The 21,904-nt window shown below is 46.1% G+C and overlaps 1 protein-coding gene across 1 annotated transcript in view; it reads right to left on the bottom strand.

Moving 5' to 3' along the window:
- Window positions 1-21,484, bottom strand: part of svila (supervillin a) — a 52,609-nt gene extending 31,125 nt beyond the window's left edge. The window contains exons 1-9 of the mRNA XM_061094145.1: window positions 21,427-21,484; window positions 11,539-11,602; window positions 9,009-9,100; window positions 8,258-8,321; window positions 8,023-8,165; window positions 7,204-7,930; window positions 3,291-3,374; window positions 1,322-2,113; window positions 350-517 (exon numbers count right to left, since the gene is read on the bottom strand). Of these exons, the coding sequence (XP_060950128.1) occupies window positions 350-517; window positions 1,322-2,113; window positions 3,291-3,374; window positions 7,204-7,930; window positions 8,023-8,165; window positions 8,258-8,321; window positions 9,009-9,100; window positions 11,539-11,602; window positions 21,427-21,484 (2,192 nt within the window). The remainder of the gene's footprint in view (window positions 1-349; window positions 518-1,321; window positions 2,114-3,290; window positions 3,375-7,203; window positions 7,931-8,022; window positions 8,166-8,257; window positions 8,322-9,008; window positions 9,101-11,538; window positions 11,603-21,426) is intronic.
- Window positions 21,485-21,904: the final 420 nt, after the last annotated feature.

Below are 21,904 nucleotides of genomic sequence, written 5' to 3'. Positions count from 1 at the left end.
AACAAAGGGCAATTCATGCTTCTGTAATTGGTCACATGTGATGTCCACTGCCAAGGCCCAGTTGAGGACCTTTGGCCTTTAAGCCTCACTGTTTGTTAATGTTGTTAGAGTCAGAGAGGAAATCAAGGAGAACGGGACTTTGCGCTTGTGTGTGTGCGCTGAACTACGATCCACCTCATGACATTCATGTGCTCGAGGAATTCATTTATTGTAGACTAAACAGAATATACTTTTTAAGCACAAGTTTACAACTGCATTATAAGATTAACATTAATTCAGGATTTCTTCGACATGCATGGTCATGTGGTCATTTCCCAGCATTCATGCACTCTTGATTTCAGAGCAGTACCTAGCAGTCTCCTGGCGCTCAGCAGAAGTGATGGGCTGCGTCCTAAACCTTTCTGAGGTCTTTCTACTCTTCCCCGGATCGATATACTGCCGGGGCCTGCGCCCCCTGTCCCTTTCCCCTCTCCATGGGGCCTCGTAGCCCGAGTGCGCCCGGTCCCCCTCAACTTCACTGGAGTGACCAACCAAGGTAAGGGACCAACACCCCAAATATATACAAAATACAGCAGAGTAAGAGAGAGAGAGAGAGGGACAGGAAGCAAAAGTTTAATTGTTTCAAAGCAGAGGCACAGGTTTGACTCTTCAGTCACACCCGTGGTTTTAAATCAACTATGTGAGCAAGGCCGTGCAGATTTATTAACAGTTGAAGCATGCACATGTTCATTGGCCCCAGGTAATAACTGAATAAGCCACAGAGCCACAAAAACACAAACAATGTTAGGAGGCTTAGAGGTTTAGAGCTGAGCGATTAATACATTCATTTCCTTTTCTACGCTGCAGCAGCGTCATTGTGCTTTAATGCAAAGGTTCAGTGTGTAGGTTTTAGTTCAGCATCTCACGGTGGCGTTTGCGACCAACTGAAAACTCCTCATACCTCGGGTAATGTTAAAAAAAGTGAGAGTGAGCAGTTGTTTTATGAATTCTGGACTACAGTAAAGACATGGCAGTGCAATTGGAGCCTCAGGAGGTACAGCGGGTCGTCCACTCAAAGGTCGGACAATCAATGCCCTGCTCCTCCAGTGTGCTTGCCAAAGTGTCCTTGGGCAAGACACACAAGGATTATCAGTTTCAGGTGACACTGATACATATTATTTTAAATATGATATTCTCTCAATAGATTCCCCTCGAGTCCTACACACTGGACCTTTGATGTTAGTCAGTCAGTAGCCAGCAGATGTTAGGTGACAAGCATCATTGAGTTCCACAGCAGGGAGCCAGTGAGTAGCGGCGTTGCACATTTTACTTTGCCACCTACAGCTCATTTCTGCGGCCAGTTGGAGGAGTGGTGCTCTCCATGTAGGAGTGCCTGAGCTGGGACACAGACACCCGCGTGTCTTGGAGGACCTCTCCATTACTGAAACCTTCACCCTGCTTGACCTCCTGGAGGTCGTGGTTCTGTTGCTGCAGGTTCACAGCTGTGCTGGAGCTTCCTGGGGCTGCATGTGCCAATCTAGGCTGGATATTGGTTGCGGTCGCCCCTTTGTGGGTATGAAGGGAACTTTCCCTCTCTCTGGGCCTGCTCTCGACTGAATGCAGACGGGAAAGGTGCTCAATTTCCTCTCGTCTGCCTCTGCGTCTGCCTCTTGGAACATCCTCTGCCTCGGCCTCCCTTGCGTGGCTGAGGCTCTGCACCTTGGACATCCCAAGGTCCTCCTCCCCTCTTCCTCTCCGTGGGTCCTCGGTGCTCCTCTCCCTGCGGCGGATCTCTGAGGGAAGAACTGCTTTCCTACTTTTCAAGAGGCCCTCTGTCTTCACATCCTCCGTCTCCTCAGGCTCGTCCTCAGGAGCCTGCTGCTGCTGGCCGCCTCTGGACGCGGGACCAGAGGCCATGGAGAGGTAACTTGGGTTTCCAACAACTTCCTGTTGACCTGGTCGGGGGAGCTGAGCCTGGGTTTGAAGGACCTGAGGGAGGCCTGGTGGATCTGTGTGGTAACATGGGGTCTGGTGCTGATATTGTCTGCGGTGCACTGGCGCATCTGTAACATTTCCCAGTTCTGGGCTCCTCTGGAGGCCCTCTTCCCTGGCAAGCCTCTCCCTAACTCTGATTCTTCAGGGAAACAAAGTGCTGGTTAACATTAACACTACAATAATAGATACAGCCTGTGTGTGTTACAATCTTTGCAATGATTGCACTCATAGCTAACGTAGAATAATCTTTCTGTACAATCTTTCCCCCATTTTACTGAAATGCAATGTTATTGTATCTGTTTCTGCTGAAATTATTATTTTATTATACTTTTTTTGCTCAATTTTCACTCCCTTTATTTATGGGGCTATATGCCTTAAGTTGATAGTTTCACAATAGTTTGGGCTTGAGGGAAGTTGCATGTAGTTATACACCAAATGTTTATAGGACAGTTTCTACCATCCACAGATTTTCAACACAAGGCCCATAAATCCTATTGCTATTTTTCAATTTTACTTTTATTTTAGGATAATCATGTTCTTGTTTTTCAGGTGGAAGCCGAAAGCATAATGCTGCGAAGAGTCGTTAACTTAGCTGAAGGCTATTTTTTTAACCTATATTTGTTTACACTTTTCAGCATCAACATAATACTGTATTTTCAAATTAAAAGCATACCAATTTAGGTGTTAGCAATTCCTGTTTGCAATATAACCATGGATGCACAGACAAGTATGACTGGATTACTTTGAAAGAGCAAAAAAACTTCCAAAATGTTATGATTATGAGACAAAATATAAAGTTATAAGACTGCGTGCAGATGGTGATGGATACCAGAGATATGAATATGAGTCAGATTGCATCGAAATCATCTCAATTGTACTTAACTCAAGTTAAAACATTATCAAAAACATATTATAACTAAGAAGAGAACTAAAGAAAAAACAGGGTGAAAGATGTAAACTTTAAACACAGGCTCCAAACCCAAAGTCACTGATGTAAGGTCAGAACATTTGTTTTCACAATGGGGATTACATTGAACACAGCAATATGTGCATGACAAATGAAGTTATGGTCCAAAACAAACGTGAAATTAGCTTGTGACCATGAGGAGGAAGAATGATGGATGATGCAAGGTCAGCTTAAAAGCTCAATCACTTCTTATCAATGCAGGACCCAAACTGAGTATGTTGAATGTAAGTTGATCTTAAGAGATGATTATTAAAAAAAAGGGGAAAGGTTGATGGGTTTTGTAAGTCGAGCGAAATGGCAACATGGAGGGTGACATTGCGGAGGGGACACAACCAGCCTGGGTGTATACCTCGATGGCCAGTTGATGAGGGAGTGTGTGTCGCCCTCAGCATCAGTCTGCAGGAACCAATCGGAGCTCAGTAACGCCCTCGCACTACACCAGTGGAAAACCCAGCAGGAGATAGAGAGTGAGTGATTGAGTGGGTTGGTAATAGTCCAGATTCTGTGTTTCGGCTCTTTTCTTGGAGCACACACAGTCGTACCACTACATTACACACACCACTGACTTCACATGTAGCTTGACCACAGTGAGAATGGGCTTGGCCACATTTCATTGCTATTATGGTTTTGGGACACCCAAAAAAAACATCAGAGATGAAGAGCAACTGCTACAAAAACCAAATTTACATGTTTACTCGTTTATGTTTATCAATGCATCACTGGATCTTGAGCAACTGACTGTCTAACTGAGGTCTTATAAGGGTCTTTACTGCAGCAGATATTGAGAGGAAATGCCATCTCACACCACTGGAGTCTAGAGGCAGATTAGTCATTCTTGACCTCTGACGGTGGATAAACACAAACAGCTTGAAGTGTTTCATCAAGCAGAGCTCAACAAAATCAAGGAGAATGCTCCTCAGTCGTGACCACAGAAAGAACAGAGGAGTAGAGAGTTATACTTGGATTGTTGTGTTTTTACATTACATGTCATTTACCTGACGCTTTTATCCAAAGCGACTTACAATGCATTCAGTGCTAACAGGAATGGTGTGTCATAACGTAACATATTCAAAATTTGACCACGTTACTTCTGCTTTGGCCCAATTCAGTCATGTGGAGACTGGGTCTGTAAGTCTGCTTCTTTGGCAGAGATTACAAGGTCAATTGTTCCAAGAGCACAGTGGTCTACATAATTCTAAGAAGGCAAAGCAAGTGTATCAGAAGCCTCTCCTCAGTGAAAGACACATGACAGCACTTGACTCTCAGACTAAAAGAAACCAACCTATCTGGTCTGATGAAAGCACGATTGAACAGCCTGGTCCCAAGCAGGGACAGGGAGGGAGAGGGTTTGAGGGATATCGGCCATTCTGTGTCAAAGCATCCCACTTTTAGACCACAACGTCACAGATCTTGATGGAATTTTTCATGAACAGAAATGGCCTGTGTCTCAGATCCTTCTTAAGAAAATGTATGGGCTAACCAAGTTTGAACTTTTGGGGGGGGGGGGACCTTTCTCTCTGTGACCTTAATATACGTCACAGAGAAACTGTTTCTGTGTTGTTTTGAAGATATTTTCCAGCTCCATGTTTATCTAAACAGGATGCTATAGCCCAAAAGTATGATTGTTTGACATGGGGAAAGCTGAACAGAGCAAAGTACAGATATAACATTAATGGAAACCTGGTCCACAGCACCAAGGACCTCAGACTGGACATCAGGTCCATCTTCCAAAAGGACAGTGACCCTGAGGCACGACACAGGAGTGGCTTAGGGACAACTCTTTGGATGTCCCAGACTGAGCACTTACTTAAACCAAATCTCTTTAGCGAGACCTGAAAACAGCTGCTCTTAGACCTAGACTATCTGAATACTTTCTGAATGAGCTCTCATGTCAGAACATCCAGTGTAGTTGTTGGTTCTCTTCAAATTATCAAATCAATGGCAACAGCCAATCATAAAAAGACAATTGTTCTGTATAAAATATTATTATGTCATTCTAAAAAAAAAGAATGACCTTTTTTGGCCTTGCACTAAACCCTAACATTTGCCAGTTCACGTCACACTTGTCTGAGGACTCATACCCTGAGAAAAGGTAAAGCCACACGCTCTCCTATTTACTTCTCTCCTCTCCTCTCAGGCCTCACTGGTCTTGATCAAGCCCAGCTGTGGGTCAGAGATCTGACTGTGGAGTCACACTGAGCCGCCCGGTAACACAACACCTTCCCTGCACCAGAGAGACACAAACACTGGCCAAGTCTTAAAAACCAGAGGGACAGAAAAACAACGAGAGAGGGCAATGCAGACAGGAGCAGAGAAAGATTGAGAAGAATGGCCGACAGATCTAGAATCATCTTCATCTGTTCTGTAGAAATAGCAGACTACCACAGCAGGGTCGAAATCTGGGCTGGGTTTGTACATCAGGCTTAAGGAACAGAGATATAAAGATGTGCATGTGCTGCTGATACTATCTACACTTTCAATAGTTGAGCCAAAACACTCCTTAGTGCCAACCCTCTGCAGAAGCAATAACCACTCATACTTTTCAAAGAAAGCATCTCAGGATCTATAAAAACAGATGATTGAAATACTCAACTGTTCTTTTTGAACAATATCATCTTGATCTCTGGCTTTATTTTAAAACATTCTGTTGGGAAAAGGCCAATTTAACAATAAGCATACATCATGTTTACAATCATCTACTAACTACTAAGTACTAATGTAGTCATGCTACTTAGTATTGACTACTAGATCAATGCAAGGATAATTCCAGTTATTAGTCCAAAAAAATGTGGTCCTCTTTGTATTTTGCCACATCACACAAAGAAAAGAAACTACTGCGATCTGGATAATGAATACCACTGCTACAGTGAAGCAGTGTATACTGGTAATAAATGGCCAAATGTAACCAGTGAACCCACACACATGCTTGGAGCTGGACATGGACAATGGGAAGACAAATCCTCATCACATGAGCCCTCGCAAACATGTGGATGAGAAAATTTTGGCTTAATCCTTCGTTTGCACAAAAAGCTGTGTGTTTGTGAGTGTATGTGTCAAGAACAAATTAAAACACTAAGATCCTACAAGGCAAAAGTGAACTGTTAATTACCCCTCCATAAATGTTCCTCCAATGGAGTTGAACCCTGAACGATAGGTCTTCATGGGTCCACATGAACTGTCCACATCCAACCCAAGACACTTACAGGTTTGGATCCACGTCAGTTGAACCGTGGGTCTGTTTAACATTATGTGTGATAACCAAGTAGACCTGAGTCTTCTTAGGAGAGTGGCCATAATATTTTGTGTGAACTCTGCCATAATGTTGTAAGAGCCTGTCAGTCTTGGTACTTGGCTGAAGCCACTCCTGAACAGGTACTCAGCAGTGGTCAGAAACCAGGATGTATATATATATATATATATATACACTAATGGAGTACCACAGGCAGTAAAATCAAGTTTCTCAAAACTGGGATAAGGGCTCATCCAGGATACTGAAATGACATGCTTAAACACAAAAACAGAATACATAAAAAACGGATAATAACCAGGATACTAGAGCTCATGTAAAAACAATCATTAGTGAACTGCTTGAATAGATACAAATCCTCTTTAAGAATGTGGGGTTATCTACAGAGCTGGGGCTTTACTTCATTTGGAAATCCCTCATCCTAACAAAACAACAAACAACTTGACCAAATTTCCTTTGGGAATTTAAAACAATACAGCGATTCACTATTCTCGACAGATCCGCCTGAAACCTCTGGAATCGAAACATAACAGACCAACATACTATATTACTGTATTATTCTGCCTGTGTGTTTTGAGTGTGAGCCCGGCTGTGGGTCTCAGAGGGAGTTGGTGTGCGAGCTCACAGATTGTTGCAAAACAAGCTCAGGTTGCCTGACCTGCCACAGTTGTTGCAACAGGACGACCTTGGACATGTGGGGATGAGAATAGAGACAGAGATAGAGGGTGAGAGAGTCAGTCCGATGGATAACGCTGTCACAGCGAATCCATCTCTTAAGAGAATGATACAGCAGTGTTCTGACCCACATGGACACTGTTCAAACCCTGTGTATATGCATTTGAGGGAAGCTGGGGTCGTGACCCAAGCAGGGTAAAGCCTGCTAATGAGAAATCAAATACAGAACAGAATGATTTTTACAGAACAACCTCATATCTCCTGTTTCTTAATTTCCAAGATAGAGGATATATACGCATATAAAACATTGAGGACAAAAATAAACATTAAACCCACTCACCCATGTCTGGTGAGGATGGTGTGTGCCTGCTGCTCAATGAACAGGTCTCCAGGAGATGTAGCATGTTTAGGTGAGGAGAGGGAACGGTGCCTGCTCAGCTTGGGTGAACTGGGTGGCATTCCTGTGACTGCATTGTCCCTGGGGGGCACCCTGGCAGCTGAGGATAATGGTGTCACATCCATGTATGAGGAGGATGGAGGCTCAGGAGGAGGAGCCCTCCGTTGATTCTCCAGGTTCATCAGCCTCTCCCTCTCTGAGAAAGAGTCCACCCTGGTTCGACCCATCTCATAGCTCGGCTCAGAGTGGCTGTGGTGTTGCGCTGTGCGTCCAGACCTTGGGCTGGTGGCAGATGTGCCAGTGGAGGAGGTCAGGGTGATATCTCTCCCCTCTCTCCCCTCACACTCCCCTCTGTTTCTCCTCTCCGAGCCTTCTGACTCCTTCCGGGTGCGAGTGTGGCGGGAGGGATAGTCCAAGTCGGGCTCCTGATCCAGGGAGATACCGTAGCGCTCAGCCAGTTGCCGACGCCGTTCTGCCTTGTAACGGGCGATGCGTTCAGCCTTGGACTCCAGCTCGGGACCACTCGTGGTGGTGCCTGAACTGAAGATCGGCTCTGCGTGGATGGAGGTTGGTGGGTCAGGCCGACATCGAGCTCTGGACTGTCGCTCGGGAGCCGTCAGCTGTATCTCTGGACTTTCAAATTCCTCTACTCCATATCGCTGAACTGTAACTAGAAGACAGAGAGTTAAGCCAACGAGGAAGTTATACCCATACAAGCACAGAGAGGAGACAGATAATGACGCAGGTCTGAACATGTCTCACCACCACAGGGTTCAAAGGGGTCATTGGCCCTGGTGTATCTTGGTGTATCCTCCTCTAAAAGCCGGTTGGCCACCAAGCTCGGCAGCAGCGACGGATTGACCTCACCCTCTATGCCCTCCATCCGCCGAGCAATACGCTCCTTTCTACACACACGGACGGAAGGAAGGAAGGAGTCAAACTTTAATATATTATTATCTTCCTCACGTTTTTAATACTCATATCATCACATTCTTACCTGTTCATTTCCCAGTCACTTGAGCTTGTGGTAATGCCTTCAAATCGTTTCCTCAATTCAGAGACTAAAGGAGAAATACAAAACAAGATGTTACAGCTCAATAAAAATATCTTATTAGTGGCTTCTACCACTACAGACAATTAAAAAGAAGAAAATGGAGCAGAACCAGAGATATTTTCTTTTTTATTCCACACCTTCTTCTTTGTCAAAACCTGCTGCTTACATTACCCACAAAGCAACCAACAGTTTGGTGAGCTACAGGTTTTACTTTTCAAACACTTTTGATACAATAAAAGAAGTCTGACCACTGACCTGGCATAGGAACATTCAAATTCATGCAACTATGTTTAAACATCCAAAACGTTTTCACAGGAAATGGTAGACCTTTTCAACTGGGTTAACCGCACACAAAATAAAAGCTTTGAGTTTTGATTTCATGATTTTATCCAATCGTCCCTTCTTACAGCAAAAACTCATAACTTTTCACACACTGATCAAAAGTGGCCTTCAACACCTCATCAAACTATTTAACAGCCTCCACCACCCAGCAGGACTTGAACGACTCACAAACCCCAATAGCACCATATCTCTTTATAAGTCCTACATTGTAAATGAAATGGATCCGGTAGAGAAAGTATAATCCATAATGTTCAACATATCAGAACTGGGCTTATAGAAAAATTGTTTTTATAGAGGCTGACATTATGAGGGTCATTTACAAGCAGGCAGATATAAAAAGAAACGTGCTCACCTTTGGGGAGATTGGCCAAGAGACTTACATCTATATCCTTGGTGATTTTGGCAGGGTCGTCTTTTTCGCCAGGGGAGAATTCTTTCTGAAAGCTGAGGGGTGCAGGAAAAATACCAACTGTTATGAAGCATAACTAGGCCTAAGGGAAAATACATTTGTTTACAGACCGACAGTTGAATGGGTCCCACTGAATGAATCTGAATCTGATCAAACAGTCGTTCACATCATTAAAACACTGCTGGGTTTGAATGATGCTCAAGAGTCTCGTCCATCAACCAGTTATTTATGGATGAGGACACATACACAAACAATCATCCAAGCAATGCATCAAGATTTTGACTTGTTTAATTCATCAAGTTTAAAATCCCTCTCATATTTATCTAGACACGATGAGCAGGTTTTGAGCAATCACATCAGCTGCCTCAGTCTCATACACCACTCCCTCCCAGAAACATGCTGGAGTCGTTTAAGGATTTGATTCAAAACCGCTTTGTTGCAACACAACTATAAAAGAACTGGCAGCGTATTACTGATACGTAGAACTGCTCAAGAATTGGGAAAACATGACTTTGTGGTTTTGTTCATTCCGGCGCCCACAGTGTTTTGAACACACTAATACACATAGTAGAGCCTTTTTTATCATAACAGCATATGTTGTTGGGAGTAAATATCTACCAAGAATCAGATGTGATCTCTAAACACAAAGTGTTTCCAAGTCAAAGCCACACTTGCTCGGATTGGCACTAACTAGGTGTTTCGATATCCTTACTGCTGTAAATGAAACTTCCCAAATGGAGACTAAGGTGTGTGCATGATGGATTATTTGACACACAGCCAACAACATGATGCGGAGCAATCCTGCTAATGATGCAGCAGAGAGGTTCTACACTGCAGAGGAGCACAGTGAGTGAGCCAATCTGCTACTTTCTCAATAAGCTTATTAGCCTTGTGAGAAACACAAACCCCTTATCGGTTTGTTTCCATAATCACAGTACTGTTCTTAACATGTGTAATGGTTTCACCTTGCAGTTTAATCCAGGATATGGCTTTATCCCTAGATCAAATCTACAGTAAATAGATTTATGGTTGTTATCTGTTGTCTTGTTTAGCATGTGATAACACTTCTTAGGGTTACTCTCATACTCTTTTAAGACATTTTCAGACATGAACTCTGAAAAATGTTTAGAAAATTGGGTCCAGGCATTCTCCAGAGTTTGCCTTTCAGAAATGAAAAATGCAACAGGAGATTGTCAGAACCAGACGAGTTCACAACAGCTGAATAATATCCAGAACATTCAGGTGAGGGATGGTGTCTGGGTAGAGCATGTAGGAGGCAGGACATACCATATAAATTCTGCTGTTGAAATCACATGTTTTTGTAGCACATCACCAAAAGCTCTTAAATCACATGTTCGTCTGTGTCTTCTGGCCCAACTTTTTCATCTACGCAATTAATCAAATTCCCTAACAATTCAGATAGGTTACCACGCTGCATCAGAAGAATCAAATGTGGAGTATTCAAATCTTGGTCACATTATGTAGACATGTTTGTGTCATAACTGCGTAACATCCTATCTGAGTTTTCCCAGCATTTTGCGACATCGATATATGGCTATTTACCAACTGCTTAAACAAAAGTAGCCAAAAGAAAACTGAGAATGCTAACGAGGGTATACAGTAGAATTGTAACTATTTCAGGTTAGGGTTTTTAAATTCTGGCAGGTATGTTGGACGTAATGTTGACGTGACTCATAACCAGGCTACACTCTGTAACATGTGAAAAGGAATATGAATCATTTAAACATCATCATCAGGTCTTAGTCAGAATAAGATCAATAGACAATATTGTCGGCCTTGTAAATATAGTATCAATGTGTCCACCCAGAGAGGATCTCATTTGATTTTGGCATATACATTAACATCTTGAAAATCATCCAGATGCAATAGATTTTTGTAAAAACAAGACAACCTTGTTGGAAGAAATGTGTCGTCTGCACCACATCATGGTTAATCACAGCAGTGTCGTCTTTCAGTCTGCTAAATTTTCAAATGCACATTTCACTGCTCCTTTGATCTGATGTCAAAATCGTACACATGACATCATTCATATTCAGGGTTTCCCCCAGTGCAAAACTGTAGGTTTAAACTAGCAACTCCAACGTGATAAAAATAAATAAAAAAGAGGGCTTATAAGTAAAGTCAGCAGTGCAACTCAAAAAGATATCAAAGTATCTATTTAACCCCTTTTCAAAATAAAAAAGTTAACATGTATAGAGTATAAGAAACAATGGTGTCCAGCTCAAAATCCGACTCAACACCCCCCCCCCCCCCCCCCCCGCGGGTGCCTTCTAGCAGCCCTACCACCAGGCTTAGCAAGTTTTCTGGGGGAAACCCTGATATTGAAATACTATTATAAAGACCAAGGTTGTTTTTTACCTGCCAGGTCTTTAGCAAAATGATCTAAGACAATTGTAATGGAAATCTGTGAAAATGTGTAAACTAAAACAACAAGTGTTTTAGTTTACATTACCTCAAAGCTCTCTTCTGTAGCAACCTGGGATTCCTTAGTTTTATAGGGGACTCACTCCCAAGTCCTGTGGGCAGAAGAGAAGAGTAAAATTCAGTCATGTTGCACGGTTCATTCATTAAATCCAGCAAAACCTTTAACTTTTAATGACCAGACAAACATTGCAACCAGGCATCTCACGGTGAAGCAGCCAGCATGTCTGCAGGCCTCTGGCACAGACCCACATTAATTAAGTGGACTTCCACAGAGAAAACAAATGATGTGGAAAACAATAATCTGCCTGCCTGAGTAAATCACATCAAACCAGAAGTGATCTGTGCAGTTAAAGGGCTTGTACCCCTCCAACCTCAAACCTCCGTCCCGCCCTCCCACACAAACAGCAACAGACTCCGAAATCATCTCGATACTTACAGCCAGAGACACTGACTGTCTCCATCTTAAATGTCATGTCTGTGTGCTGCGCATGAGGTCATAGCTTGCTTGATGGAGGGGTGACAGCCTGTGTGTCACTGCCTGAAAGCTGTAAAGTCTGATCACACGTCAAGGATGCAGAAGCAAAGAAGCTGGAAGGGCGCCAGGAGGAGCCAAGCACATCATTAAGGCTGGGCAGCATTTACACCCACCATGAATACAGATGGGAGACGGCACGGAGAGACAGAGACTTTCCAATATCCCAAAAAACACTTTTCTGCAGCTATGCGATAAAACTCAATTAGATACAAGGCTTTAAAGTCTAATAAATTCTGGTATCTATTAGGAAAATGGCCCCCAGACCGTTAAACAAGGAAAAAGTGACATAAACACCTGCCTACAGAGAAATAAAGCCTCATTACCAAGAAAAGAGGCATTAGTGGGTATTAAGCATCATAAACAGTCTCAGGAGGAATTCCAGTTCTGTGGCGCATCCCTCTCAGGAATGTTGACGCCTGCTTCGCTTATTGACTCCAAACCTTAACTGTGCGGTTTTGGCTGCCCTCAGACCTCAGCCCGGTCAGAGCTGTGCGATTTCAGGACAAACATGTGGTCCCACTTCCAGCCCCTGCGAGTTCACCTCAGGGCCACGTGACACCCTCAGATCCCTGCCCCGCCCCACCCAAATCCCTAACCTCTCCCTTGAGGTCACCCACCCATAACCCCCCACAAGTTTCCAGACTTGTTAGTCCTTATTAAGGATGTTTGGGTTGATGCTTTAAATCCCTTCTGCTTAAGCAAAACACCATTGGAGAAGAAAGACGGCTTATTTGCAGAGGGCAGTGTGCCTGCATGTGTTTGGGGATAGTCTCATATTGTTTCAGCTGGGTGAAATACGGCTCGTGAAAACACAGCTCAATCCTCGCAAGCCTTCAATGGCGATCCTGAATATCTGAACAAGTGAAGGTGTCATTTATTATAGACCATGGCATATTAAATTTGCCATCAACACCTACTGTATCCATATCTGCACCTTTAAACTGGTTTTGTTTGAGCTTCGTTTAAAAATTTAATCACCACAGAAATAAGCATATGCATTTCACCTTCAGCTTCTCATCCTATACTCCAGTTGGGTGTCAAGAATTGTGTTTCTCTTCCAGATAAATTAAAATGGTTTTGAAAAAACTATTAAACTAAATGATAACATCTGACATTTTTGTATTATTTCTAAGCAGATTTATACATTAATCCAAGACTGAGATCTCAGATACTTTCACTGCAATAGTAAGTTATCGTGATTCCAACAATTTGTTTATGGTGCGTTTAGATTTCAGGAGATCATGAATCTGATTGGAACAAATTTAGATGGAAATTGTATCAATCTGGTCCAAGGGCAGAATAAGATTCAAAACAGACTTGCAAAAGAAGGTCTGGTATTCATCGGCCTTGTTCTCATATTACTGGTCAATGTTAACCATTAATTGCCATTGATTCGCTAGTTGTCAATCAATCATCACAACGTGGTACTCACAGCATCCATTGTAAAAATACTGTAAATTATTTTTTTCTTCCTATCAGGCTGTGGCTCTTCATAGATATGACTGTGCTATAGAAGTAGTAGCAAATGTGACAAGATGGTGAATGTGTGCAAGTTTTCGCGTGGCAAAAATAAACTGATAAAGTGCACACTGGTGCAGTTTTAAGTGAATGACTCTACATGATAAATGAGGGGTCCACTTATGGTGTTGTCGTTGTAGTACAGTTGTATTACAGTGGGCTATAACAGTTACAGGGTTTTCCTGTGAACTAGATCATGTGTGTTTTAGGCCAAACAAGTGACTTCTTCTTTAATCTCAGATGTTTTGGAAAGTCTGCAAGCTCCTGACCCAAGTCAATGTATCTTTGCAAGAGTCCGCATATCTAAATTTCTACAATGCTGGTGATGAGTTAAATGTTGTCCTGACCATTAGTCATTAAAGGTCTAATATGTAATGATGGTTGTGTGGAAATTGAGATAAAGCACATCACAACTTCCATCCAGTCTGGAACACGAGTGGTGCTCCGTTTATTTAGCATCAGTTAGCCTTTTATCAAAACAAACAAGATGGCGTTAAATACCCCCCAGCATGCCCCGGGGTCCCGGACGTCATTACGTTCCCGTCGCGCCGGGCCCCTGACGTCATCACGCCACCCGGCATGCACTGGGGTCGGCGTCATCACCCACGCAGGAGCCTGACGCCGACCGCATTAAGTAAACAATGGTGCGAACACAAACTGAGCGCGGAGGTTGAATTATGTAAGTCCCCCACTCACTACACACGTCCCCCCAGAATTCAACATAGCAGACAAAAAATATCACCACACAGGTGGTTGTATTAACCGGCCAAAACGACTGCGTTTTACAGGGGGTGGAGGAGACACTACCGTGGCAGGTATCCCGCCCTGACAGGAGTGTGGGGCATGGAGTGTGGGAGGTTTGATAAGGGGAACAGGGGGTGGATGCCTAACTGGAGGCCGCCCGCGTCGTGGGGGCTGGGCTACTTCAACGGGCTTAGCCACGTCCAGATGAGCTGGTTTGAGGCGGTCAATGGAGAGTCGCTCCGGCTTGCCTCCCATGTCCACCACAAAATGTTTGTCCCCCTTCTCCAACACGCGAAATGGGCCCTCGTAGGGCGGCCTTAGTGGTCCCCTATGAGCGTCGTGGCGAACAAAAACGTATTCAGCCTTCTGAAGCCCAGCGGGGATGTGCGACTGAGGGAGGCCGTGCCGGGAAGTAGGGACAGGTGCGAAAAGCCTCGCGTTGTCCAGTAGCGTGGCCCGCTGGGGAGCCGCAGACCAAGGGACGTTGGAGGTAGGAACAAAATCCCCTGGGACCCGCAGAGGCTGGCCATAGACAAGCTCCGCGGATGAGGATTGCAGGTCTTCCTTTGGTGCAGTTCTGATGCCCAGCATCACCCACGGGAGCTTGTAGACCCAGTTGCAGTCTTTGAGGCCAGCCCGAAGTGAAGCCTTCATCGACCTGTGAAACCGCTCACAGAGTCCGTTAGCCTGCGGGTGATATGCAGTCGTGCGGTGGAGTTTCACTCCGAGGCTCTGGGCCACCGTGTTCCACAGCTCAGACGTGAACTGCGCACCCCGGTCAGAGGATATGTCCGAAGGGGTGCCGAAGCGGGCAACCCAGGTGCCGATAAATGCCCGTGTCATCTCCACGGATGTCAGTGATGTCAGTGGCACAGCTTCAGGCCAACGGGTGGTCCTGTCAACCATGGTGAACAGGTAGGTGAAACCATGAGAGGAGGGTAGAGGGCCAACCAGATCCACGTTGACATGATCAAACCGCCTCTCTGGCACCGGAAACAACTCTAACGGGGCTTTAGTGTGTCGGTGCACTTTGGCCCGTTGGCACTCCAGACAAGTGGCAGCCCAGTCTCTAACGTCCTTTTTGAGGCCGTGCCAAACAAACTTCGCCGCCACCAGTCTCTGCGACGCTTTTGACCCAGGATGGGAGAGGCCATGGATGGCATCAAAAACGCGGCGTCTCCATCCCGTGGGCACGATCGGCCGAGGCCTGCCTGTGGAGACGTCACACAGGAGCGTGGTGTCAGCCTCCCCAAACACGACGTCCTCTATCCTCAAACCTGTAGTCGAGGTCATCAGGGTGTGTAAGTCTGGGTCTGTGGTCTGGTCCGCTGCCATGCGGCCGTAATCCAGGCCAAGATGGACTGCTCCTGCCACAGCCCGTGACAGGCAGTCCGCCACCTGGTTGTCCTTACCGGCCACGTGCTGTAAATCCGTGGTGAACTCGGAGATGTAGGACAGGTGACGTTGCTGGCGGGCGGACCACGGCTCAGCCACTTTGGCCATGGCGAAAACCAGCGGCTTGTGGTCAACGAAAGTGGTGAAGTGTCGACCTTCCAGCAGGAAACGGAAGTGTCTGATGGCGAGGTAGAGACCCAACAGCTCCCGATCGAACGTGCTGTATTTCCGCTCGTTGGTGCGCAGTTGTCGACTGAAGAAAGCAAGCGGCTGCCAGGCCCCGCCTACCCACTGCTCGTAGACAGCCCCGACAGCGTAATCCGAGGCGTCTGAGGTGATGGCGATGGAGGCTGTGGCAGAAGGATGTGCCAGCATAGCGGCGTGCGCAAGGGCTGCCTTAGTGTCAGCAAAAGCCTTATCCCTGCCCTCAGTCCAGGCCCCAGCGTGCATGGGCTTGCCTTTCAAGGCCTCGTGCAGGGGCTGCATGAGCTGAGCGGCTCGAGGGATGAACCGATGATAAAAGTTCACCATGCCAAGGAATTCCTGCAGGGCTTTCACGGTGAGCGGGCGTGGAAAACGTGTGACCGCCTCCACCTTTGATGGGAGAGGGACTGCGCCGTCCTTAGTGACTCTGTGTCCCAGGAAATCAATGGTGGAGCGACCAAACTGGCACTTAGCAGGGTTAACAATCAGGCCATGTTGGTTGAGCCGCTCAAAAAGCATTCGGAGGTGCGACCGGTGCTGAGATTCGGACGTGCTTGCCACCAGAATGTCGTCCAAATACACAAAAAGAAAAGGCAGGTCACGTAAAACAGAGTCCATGAGGCGTTGAAAAGCTTGGGCTGCGTTTTTAAGTCCGAACGGCATCCTTAGGAACTCAAAAAGCCCGAACGGCGTAATCACCGCTGTTTTTGGAATGTCCAGTGAGTGCATAGGCACCTGATGATAGCCCCGGACGAGGTCTACCTTAGAAAAAATCACCATCCCGGCCAGGTGTGCTGAAAAATCCTGTATGTGCGGGACTGGGTATCGGTCAGGCGTTGTTGCCTCATTAAGCCGCCTGTAGTCGCCACATGGGCGCCAGCCACCACCAGGCTTGTGCTTCTACCACGAGAAGTTTGGACCGAAGGCTTATAGATGTCGGCCGCCCTGCAGGTTCGGCGGGTCGGGAAACGCCAGGGCCGGCGCTCAGTAGTGGCCATGAGTGTCGGCCACATCGGCAGGCTGCTGTTTATCCGGGACAACATCTCCGGACGACGTTTCCTGTGCGACACGGGAGCACAGAGGAGCGTCCTGCCTGCATCCCGTTTGGATATGGTGACCGACAGCCACGGGCCCCCTATGGAAGCGGCTAATGGGACCCCCATCCGCACGTATGGACTGAGGTACGTCGAGTTGTGTTTCGGGGGGCATCGGTTTGGCTGGGAGTTTGTCACGGCAAAGGTCGTCATTCCCCTCCTTGGCGCTGATTTTTTGTGTGCGCATGGACTGTTGGTGGATGTAAAGAACCGCCGTTTGATCGACGCCGTCACGTTCTGTTCTTATACGTGCACACTCGGCGGGGCTGGCTCCATAGGACTGTCTAGCATGCTGTCCACACCGGATGACTTCCACCGTTTACTGGCTAGTTTTCCATCACTCACTCAGCCCACTTTCTCCGCGTCTGCCGTGAAGCATGGTGTGGAGCACCACATCGCCACTACTGGTCCACCCGTCTACGCCCGTGCTCGCCGCCTCGACCCGACCAAGCTTGCCGTGGCTAAGGCCGAGTTTTCCAACATGGAACGCCTGGGAATAGTCCGCCAGGTTGCTGCCGACCTGAAGACTGCTGGTAGCCTGAAGGTAGCTGCCGACGAGAAGAGGTTGCTGCGATGAGTGTGGAATCCTCCATTGTCACTGTATCGCCGTGCTGTGCCAGAAACGCGGCCATTACATAGCGCTCTTGACTCGCCACAAAAAATTTATCAGCCTCTTCAGCCAGTTGTCTACAGTCGGTGATTGTGGTGTTGGCCAACGCAGCTCTGACTTGGGAAGGCAGCTGACGCAGGAAAAGCTGGGTGAAAAGAAAATGGGGGCTGTGCTCCCCCAGGAGATCCAGCATATGGTCCATGAGCTCAGATGGTTTGCTATCACCCAGTCCTTGGAGGGAGAAAAGCCTGCTGGCTCTCTCAGCGTCTGACAGTTCAAAAGTCTTTAACAGGTGAGCTTTGAGTGCCTCATACTTGTCCGTAGCTGGAGGGTGTTTCAGCAGACTCACCACCCGGGATCCTGTTGAACTTCCAAGAGCTGACACAACGTAGTAGAAACGTGTTGTGTCAGCTGTTATGTCCCGCAGGGCAAACTGCGCCTCCGTCTGGGCAAACCATGCTGAAGCTGATGCTTCCCAGAATTCGGGGAGTTTGAGGGCCACCGCGTGCACAGCCATGGTCAGGTCCCGTTTGTGAAAAACGTCAATCAAACGAACGTCAGGGTCACCAGTGTGGAAATTGAGATAAAGCACATCACAACTTCCATCCAGTCTGGAACACGAGTGGTGCTCCGTTTATTTAGCATCAGTTAGCCTTTTATCAAAACAAACAAGATGGCGTTAAATACCCCCCAGCATGCCCCGGGGTCCCGGACGTCATTACGTTCCCGTCGCGCCGGGCCCCTGACGTCATCACGCCACCCGGCATGCACTGGGGTCGGCGTCATCACCCACGCAGGAGCCTGACGCCGACCGCATTAAGTAAACAATGGTGCGAACACAAACTGAGCGCGGAGGTTGAATTATGTAAGTCCCCCACTCACTACAGTTGCAGCTTTCTTCCTGAACTTAAATTGACCTTCAGTAACTGAGCTGACTGCTGCAGAACCATGAAGCCACTGCTGTTCACCTGTTCACTCAAAGTTCTGTGAAGCTTGACTCATGCGGTACAAGAAAATCAGTTGTAAATGCCTTTTTTGTCATGAACATAATATTGCTGTAAATGACATCACAGAACTGTTACGGCACACTGGTTCCCTTTTTATTAAAATGTTCATTAATATTAGAAATATTGCGCTTTCCAAAACGCACCAAATTTGACACTAAACTTCCTTGGCTCCTTAACAATCAATACACATGCCAAGTGTGAAGTTGACAAGAAAAATAGTTCATGAGGTATGTGTTCCACATACATACACACAGGCAGAGATTCCTGGAATTGGAAGATACATATGAGTGACACCCAAGTTGACATATACCAGAATTGACCTTAAAGTAAGAATGTGAAACAAAACCAGATGCCAATGTTAAGGTATATCACCTGCTAGCATGAAGAAATGAAAGCTTTAGTTCCCTGGGGGCAGCTGTCTGAGGCTATTGTTGGCTCCAATATATTGAGTTCTCAACAACACAGACCTGGACTCTTTTTACACCTCATACAGCCTATACATAGTGGCATGTGCCCCCCCTCCCCTCACCAGACACAGGCATAAAAGCCTCCACAATGATCCCAGGTGTCACCGAGGCTTTGATGCTGGCTGTAATCTACAGAAACGCTACGGCAGCTATAGCCGTGAGGGCATGCGCCAGGAATTCCTCAGCAACATGCCCTGTGTGTGTTGATGGGGCTGTAAAAGTGTCTCGATGCTTATAAAAGATGGGGATGAAATGTTTTAATGATTCAGTGGAGTGTCATTGAGGCTCTGAAGAGAGGAGAGCATTTTATGTGAATGTATCAAAGGTGTGAAGCAAAAAGACTAACTCTGTATGCACAAAAAGAAGCGGAACCTTTGGGAACGCTCCACTCTGGTAAACCTGACTTTAACCGGAGGCTAAGGTCCAACCTCACAGCTTCAACAAATTACAAACAAATACGGGCTCAGATGAAACTTGAAGTGGGTGTCAATCAAGCAGCAGTGCTGACATCATGTCTCAAGCACCCGGTGTGTGTGTGTGTGGTAACCAAAGTAGCATCAGGGACTGAGCATGTGTCCAAGTTGAGACACAGGATTAACATTGATTCCTGGGATTACAGCATGCCCAAAAGGAAGCGTGTCACTCTTTAACTGTCTACATTACGTCACACCACATACGCATGTGTTGGCACGCATGTGTGAGGCTAAACACCCCCCCCCCATAACAGACGCCCACCTACTCTGCCGTCACGCCGCCTGCTGGGAGTTGTAACCAAGCCTCGCTGAGAGGGGCTTAAGAAGTACAGCTTTAAAAACAGATGGACAGTCAGAAATTAGGTGAGAACCAGACAACAAGGCAATTATGCTTTTAACACTAACATTAATGAGTATTCAATTCTGAGCAAAGTCCCAATGAAACAATCCCTAATACACACACGCACACACCTTTCCTTAAAACCAGACTCCATGCTCACATAAAAGCCAGAAACTGTGAGCCACCTGTTGTGGACTCCAAGCCAGTTAAGTGGAGAAGCCAGTTCTCAACACTCGGCTCGCACTCAGAAACTATTACAGATGAGTGTGGGAATGAGAAACACTCAAAGAGGAGCCTACGTGGACCTGGTGCACAATCACACAGCTGTGCACGCTAGGGCTGGATTACATAATCTATGAATTGGCCAATTAAGAATACATTTAACCATAAGTATGTTTTATCATAACAAGTGTTCCCTTTGCTCATTTAGACTCAATGTTGTGTTGTGGACTAAACACAGTACAACTTGACTTAAAAATGTGGGCAATGACACAGCAAAATAATGAATCAATGGAACTGGTGATCACACTATTAATCTGGAATGCACTGCTCATCACATATATCTAATCACAATCGTTTTTTATTTAATGTTATCTCAGCCGTTTATAGGATAATCAGGATTGTGCTTCATTTCATTCAAGAGGACAGAGAACAAGGACAAAAATAAATATTGAGCTTTAAGGCATGAAAACAGAAAGTTTATGCTCACCGTCATTTAGCAATTTGAAAGTAATAAGGTTTGTTGCTAGGAGGAAAATGAGTACAAGCAAATTAGATTGTAAGGGCTGATTTGATTTTCTCTGGACTCCAGCTCTCCATTTCCTCAAGGATGCACTGCCTGGTTTGCCATTGGTTAATGCATGGTGCAAATTGGCATCTTAAACTCATTCGACTTAAACTCGTTCTGTGCTTTCACCCCCTCGGAAATTTTATATGCCAATGTGAGCAAAGTCGCTGATCATAGTAATTCCATTGCAATGAATGAATCTCACTGCAAAATGTTGCCCTTTAAAATTCTGCTGTAAATGGGCAGTAAGACTTTGGGCTGCCTGGCTGGTTGAACCTCCGTTTATATAATCTGACATTTGGTTACATGAAATTAAAACAATTCATTGATTGAAAGCTGTGATTAAATTACGTAATGCTGCTCTGCACATATCTCATCAATGACAGCAACTGTAAATATATATAAATCACATAAAAGACTGAGTCCAAGTAGCTGTGCAAATAGAAACAGCACAGAAATAGCTGCATCCCTACAACAGCCCCCCCGCACTGTTAAAGAGTCCGTTATCTGTGCTACGTAGTGTCCTTGGAGGCTACAGCTGCAGTGCAAGGACAGCTGAGTGGAGAGCAGGGCAGTGAGCACAGAGGAAGGGAGTCTGCAGTTAGTTGCTTGCCAACTTTCAACAGCTCAGATTCCCCACATCCACAACCAGTCCCCCAGTAACCTGTCCCCATGCCTCCAGTCCCTGTTTCAAATCTCAGCTCTGCACTGAGCCCCAGAGCCCCGAGAGTCGCTGCCTTACCTTGGCCGCAAAACTTGACATGAGTCAGGTAATTCGAGATCCACGGGTTCCGATACATTTTGGCAACAACGTGAGGGGGAAGAGGGTGAGAAAGGAAAGAAAGAGGAAGAGATGAAAAGAGGCTAGAAAGAGGGACAGCTGCTTAAAAGGTGATGCAGCTACAAAGACACTGTGTCACTGCTCCAGGACAGAGAGAGAGAGAGGAGGGAGTCAGGTAGTGAGGCAGAGGAGGGAGGGAGAGAGGAAGGGAGTGAGAAAGAAACGTCCCAGCCGCAGTGTCGGCACAAGTCGAGGTGGTCCTGGTAGGCAAGCAGGAGAGTGGTGAAGCTGTGGCTGCAGCTCTGCCCCCTTCCCAGATCCACTCCTCCGCTCTGGTTCCTCCCGCTAACCACGGAGCCTGAGCCAGCCGCCACTACAACAAACCTGCAGGGCTAAAAGCTGCTCAGCACTGACTAAGCTCATTAGCCAAGGCAAGCAA

Source organism: Limanda limanda, chromosome 20 (assembly GCF_963576545.1).
Source record: "Limanda limanda chromosome 20, fLimLim1.1, whole genome shotgun sequence".
NCBI classification, from domain to species: Eukaryota; Metazoa; Chordata; class Actinopteri; order Pleuronectiformes; family Pleuronectidae; genus Limanda; species Limanda limanda.
Note: the sequence above shows the minus strand (reverse complement) of the source record. Positions and strands in the feature narration are given on the sequence as shown.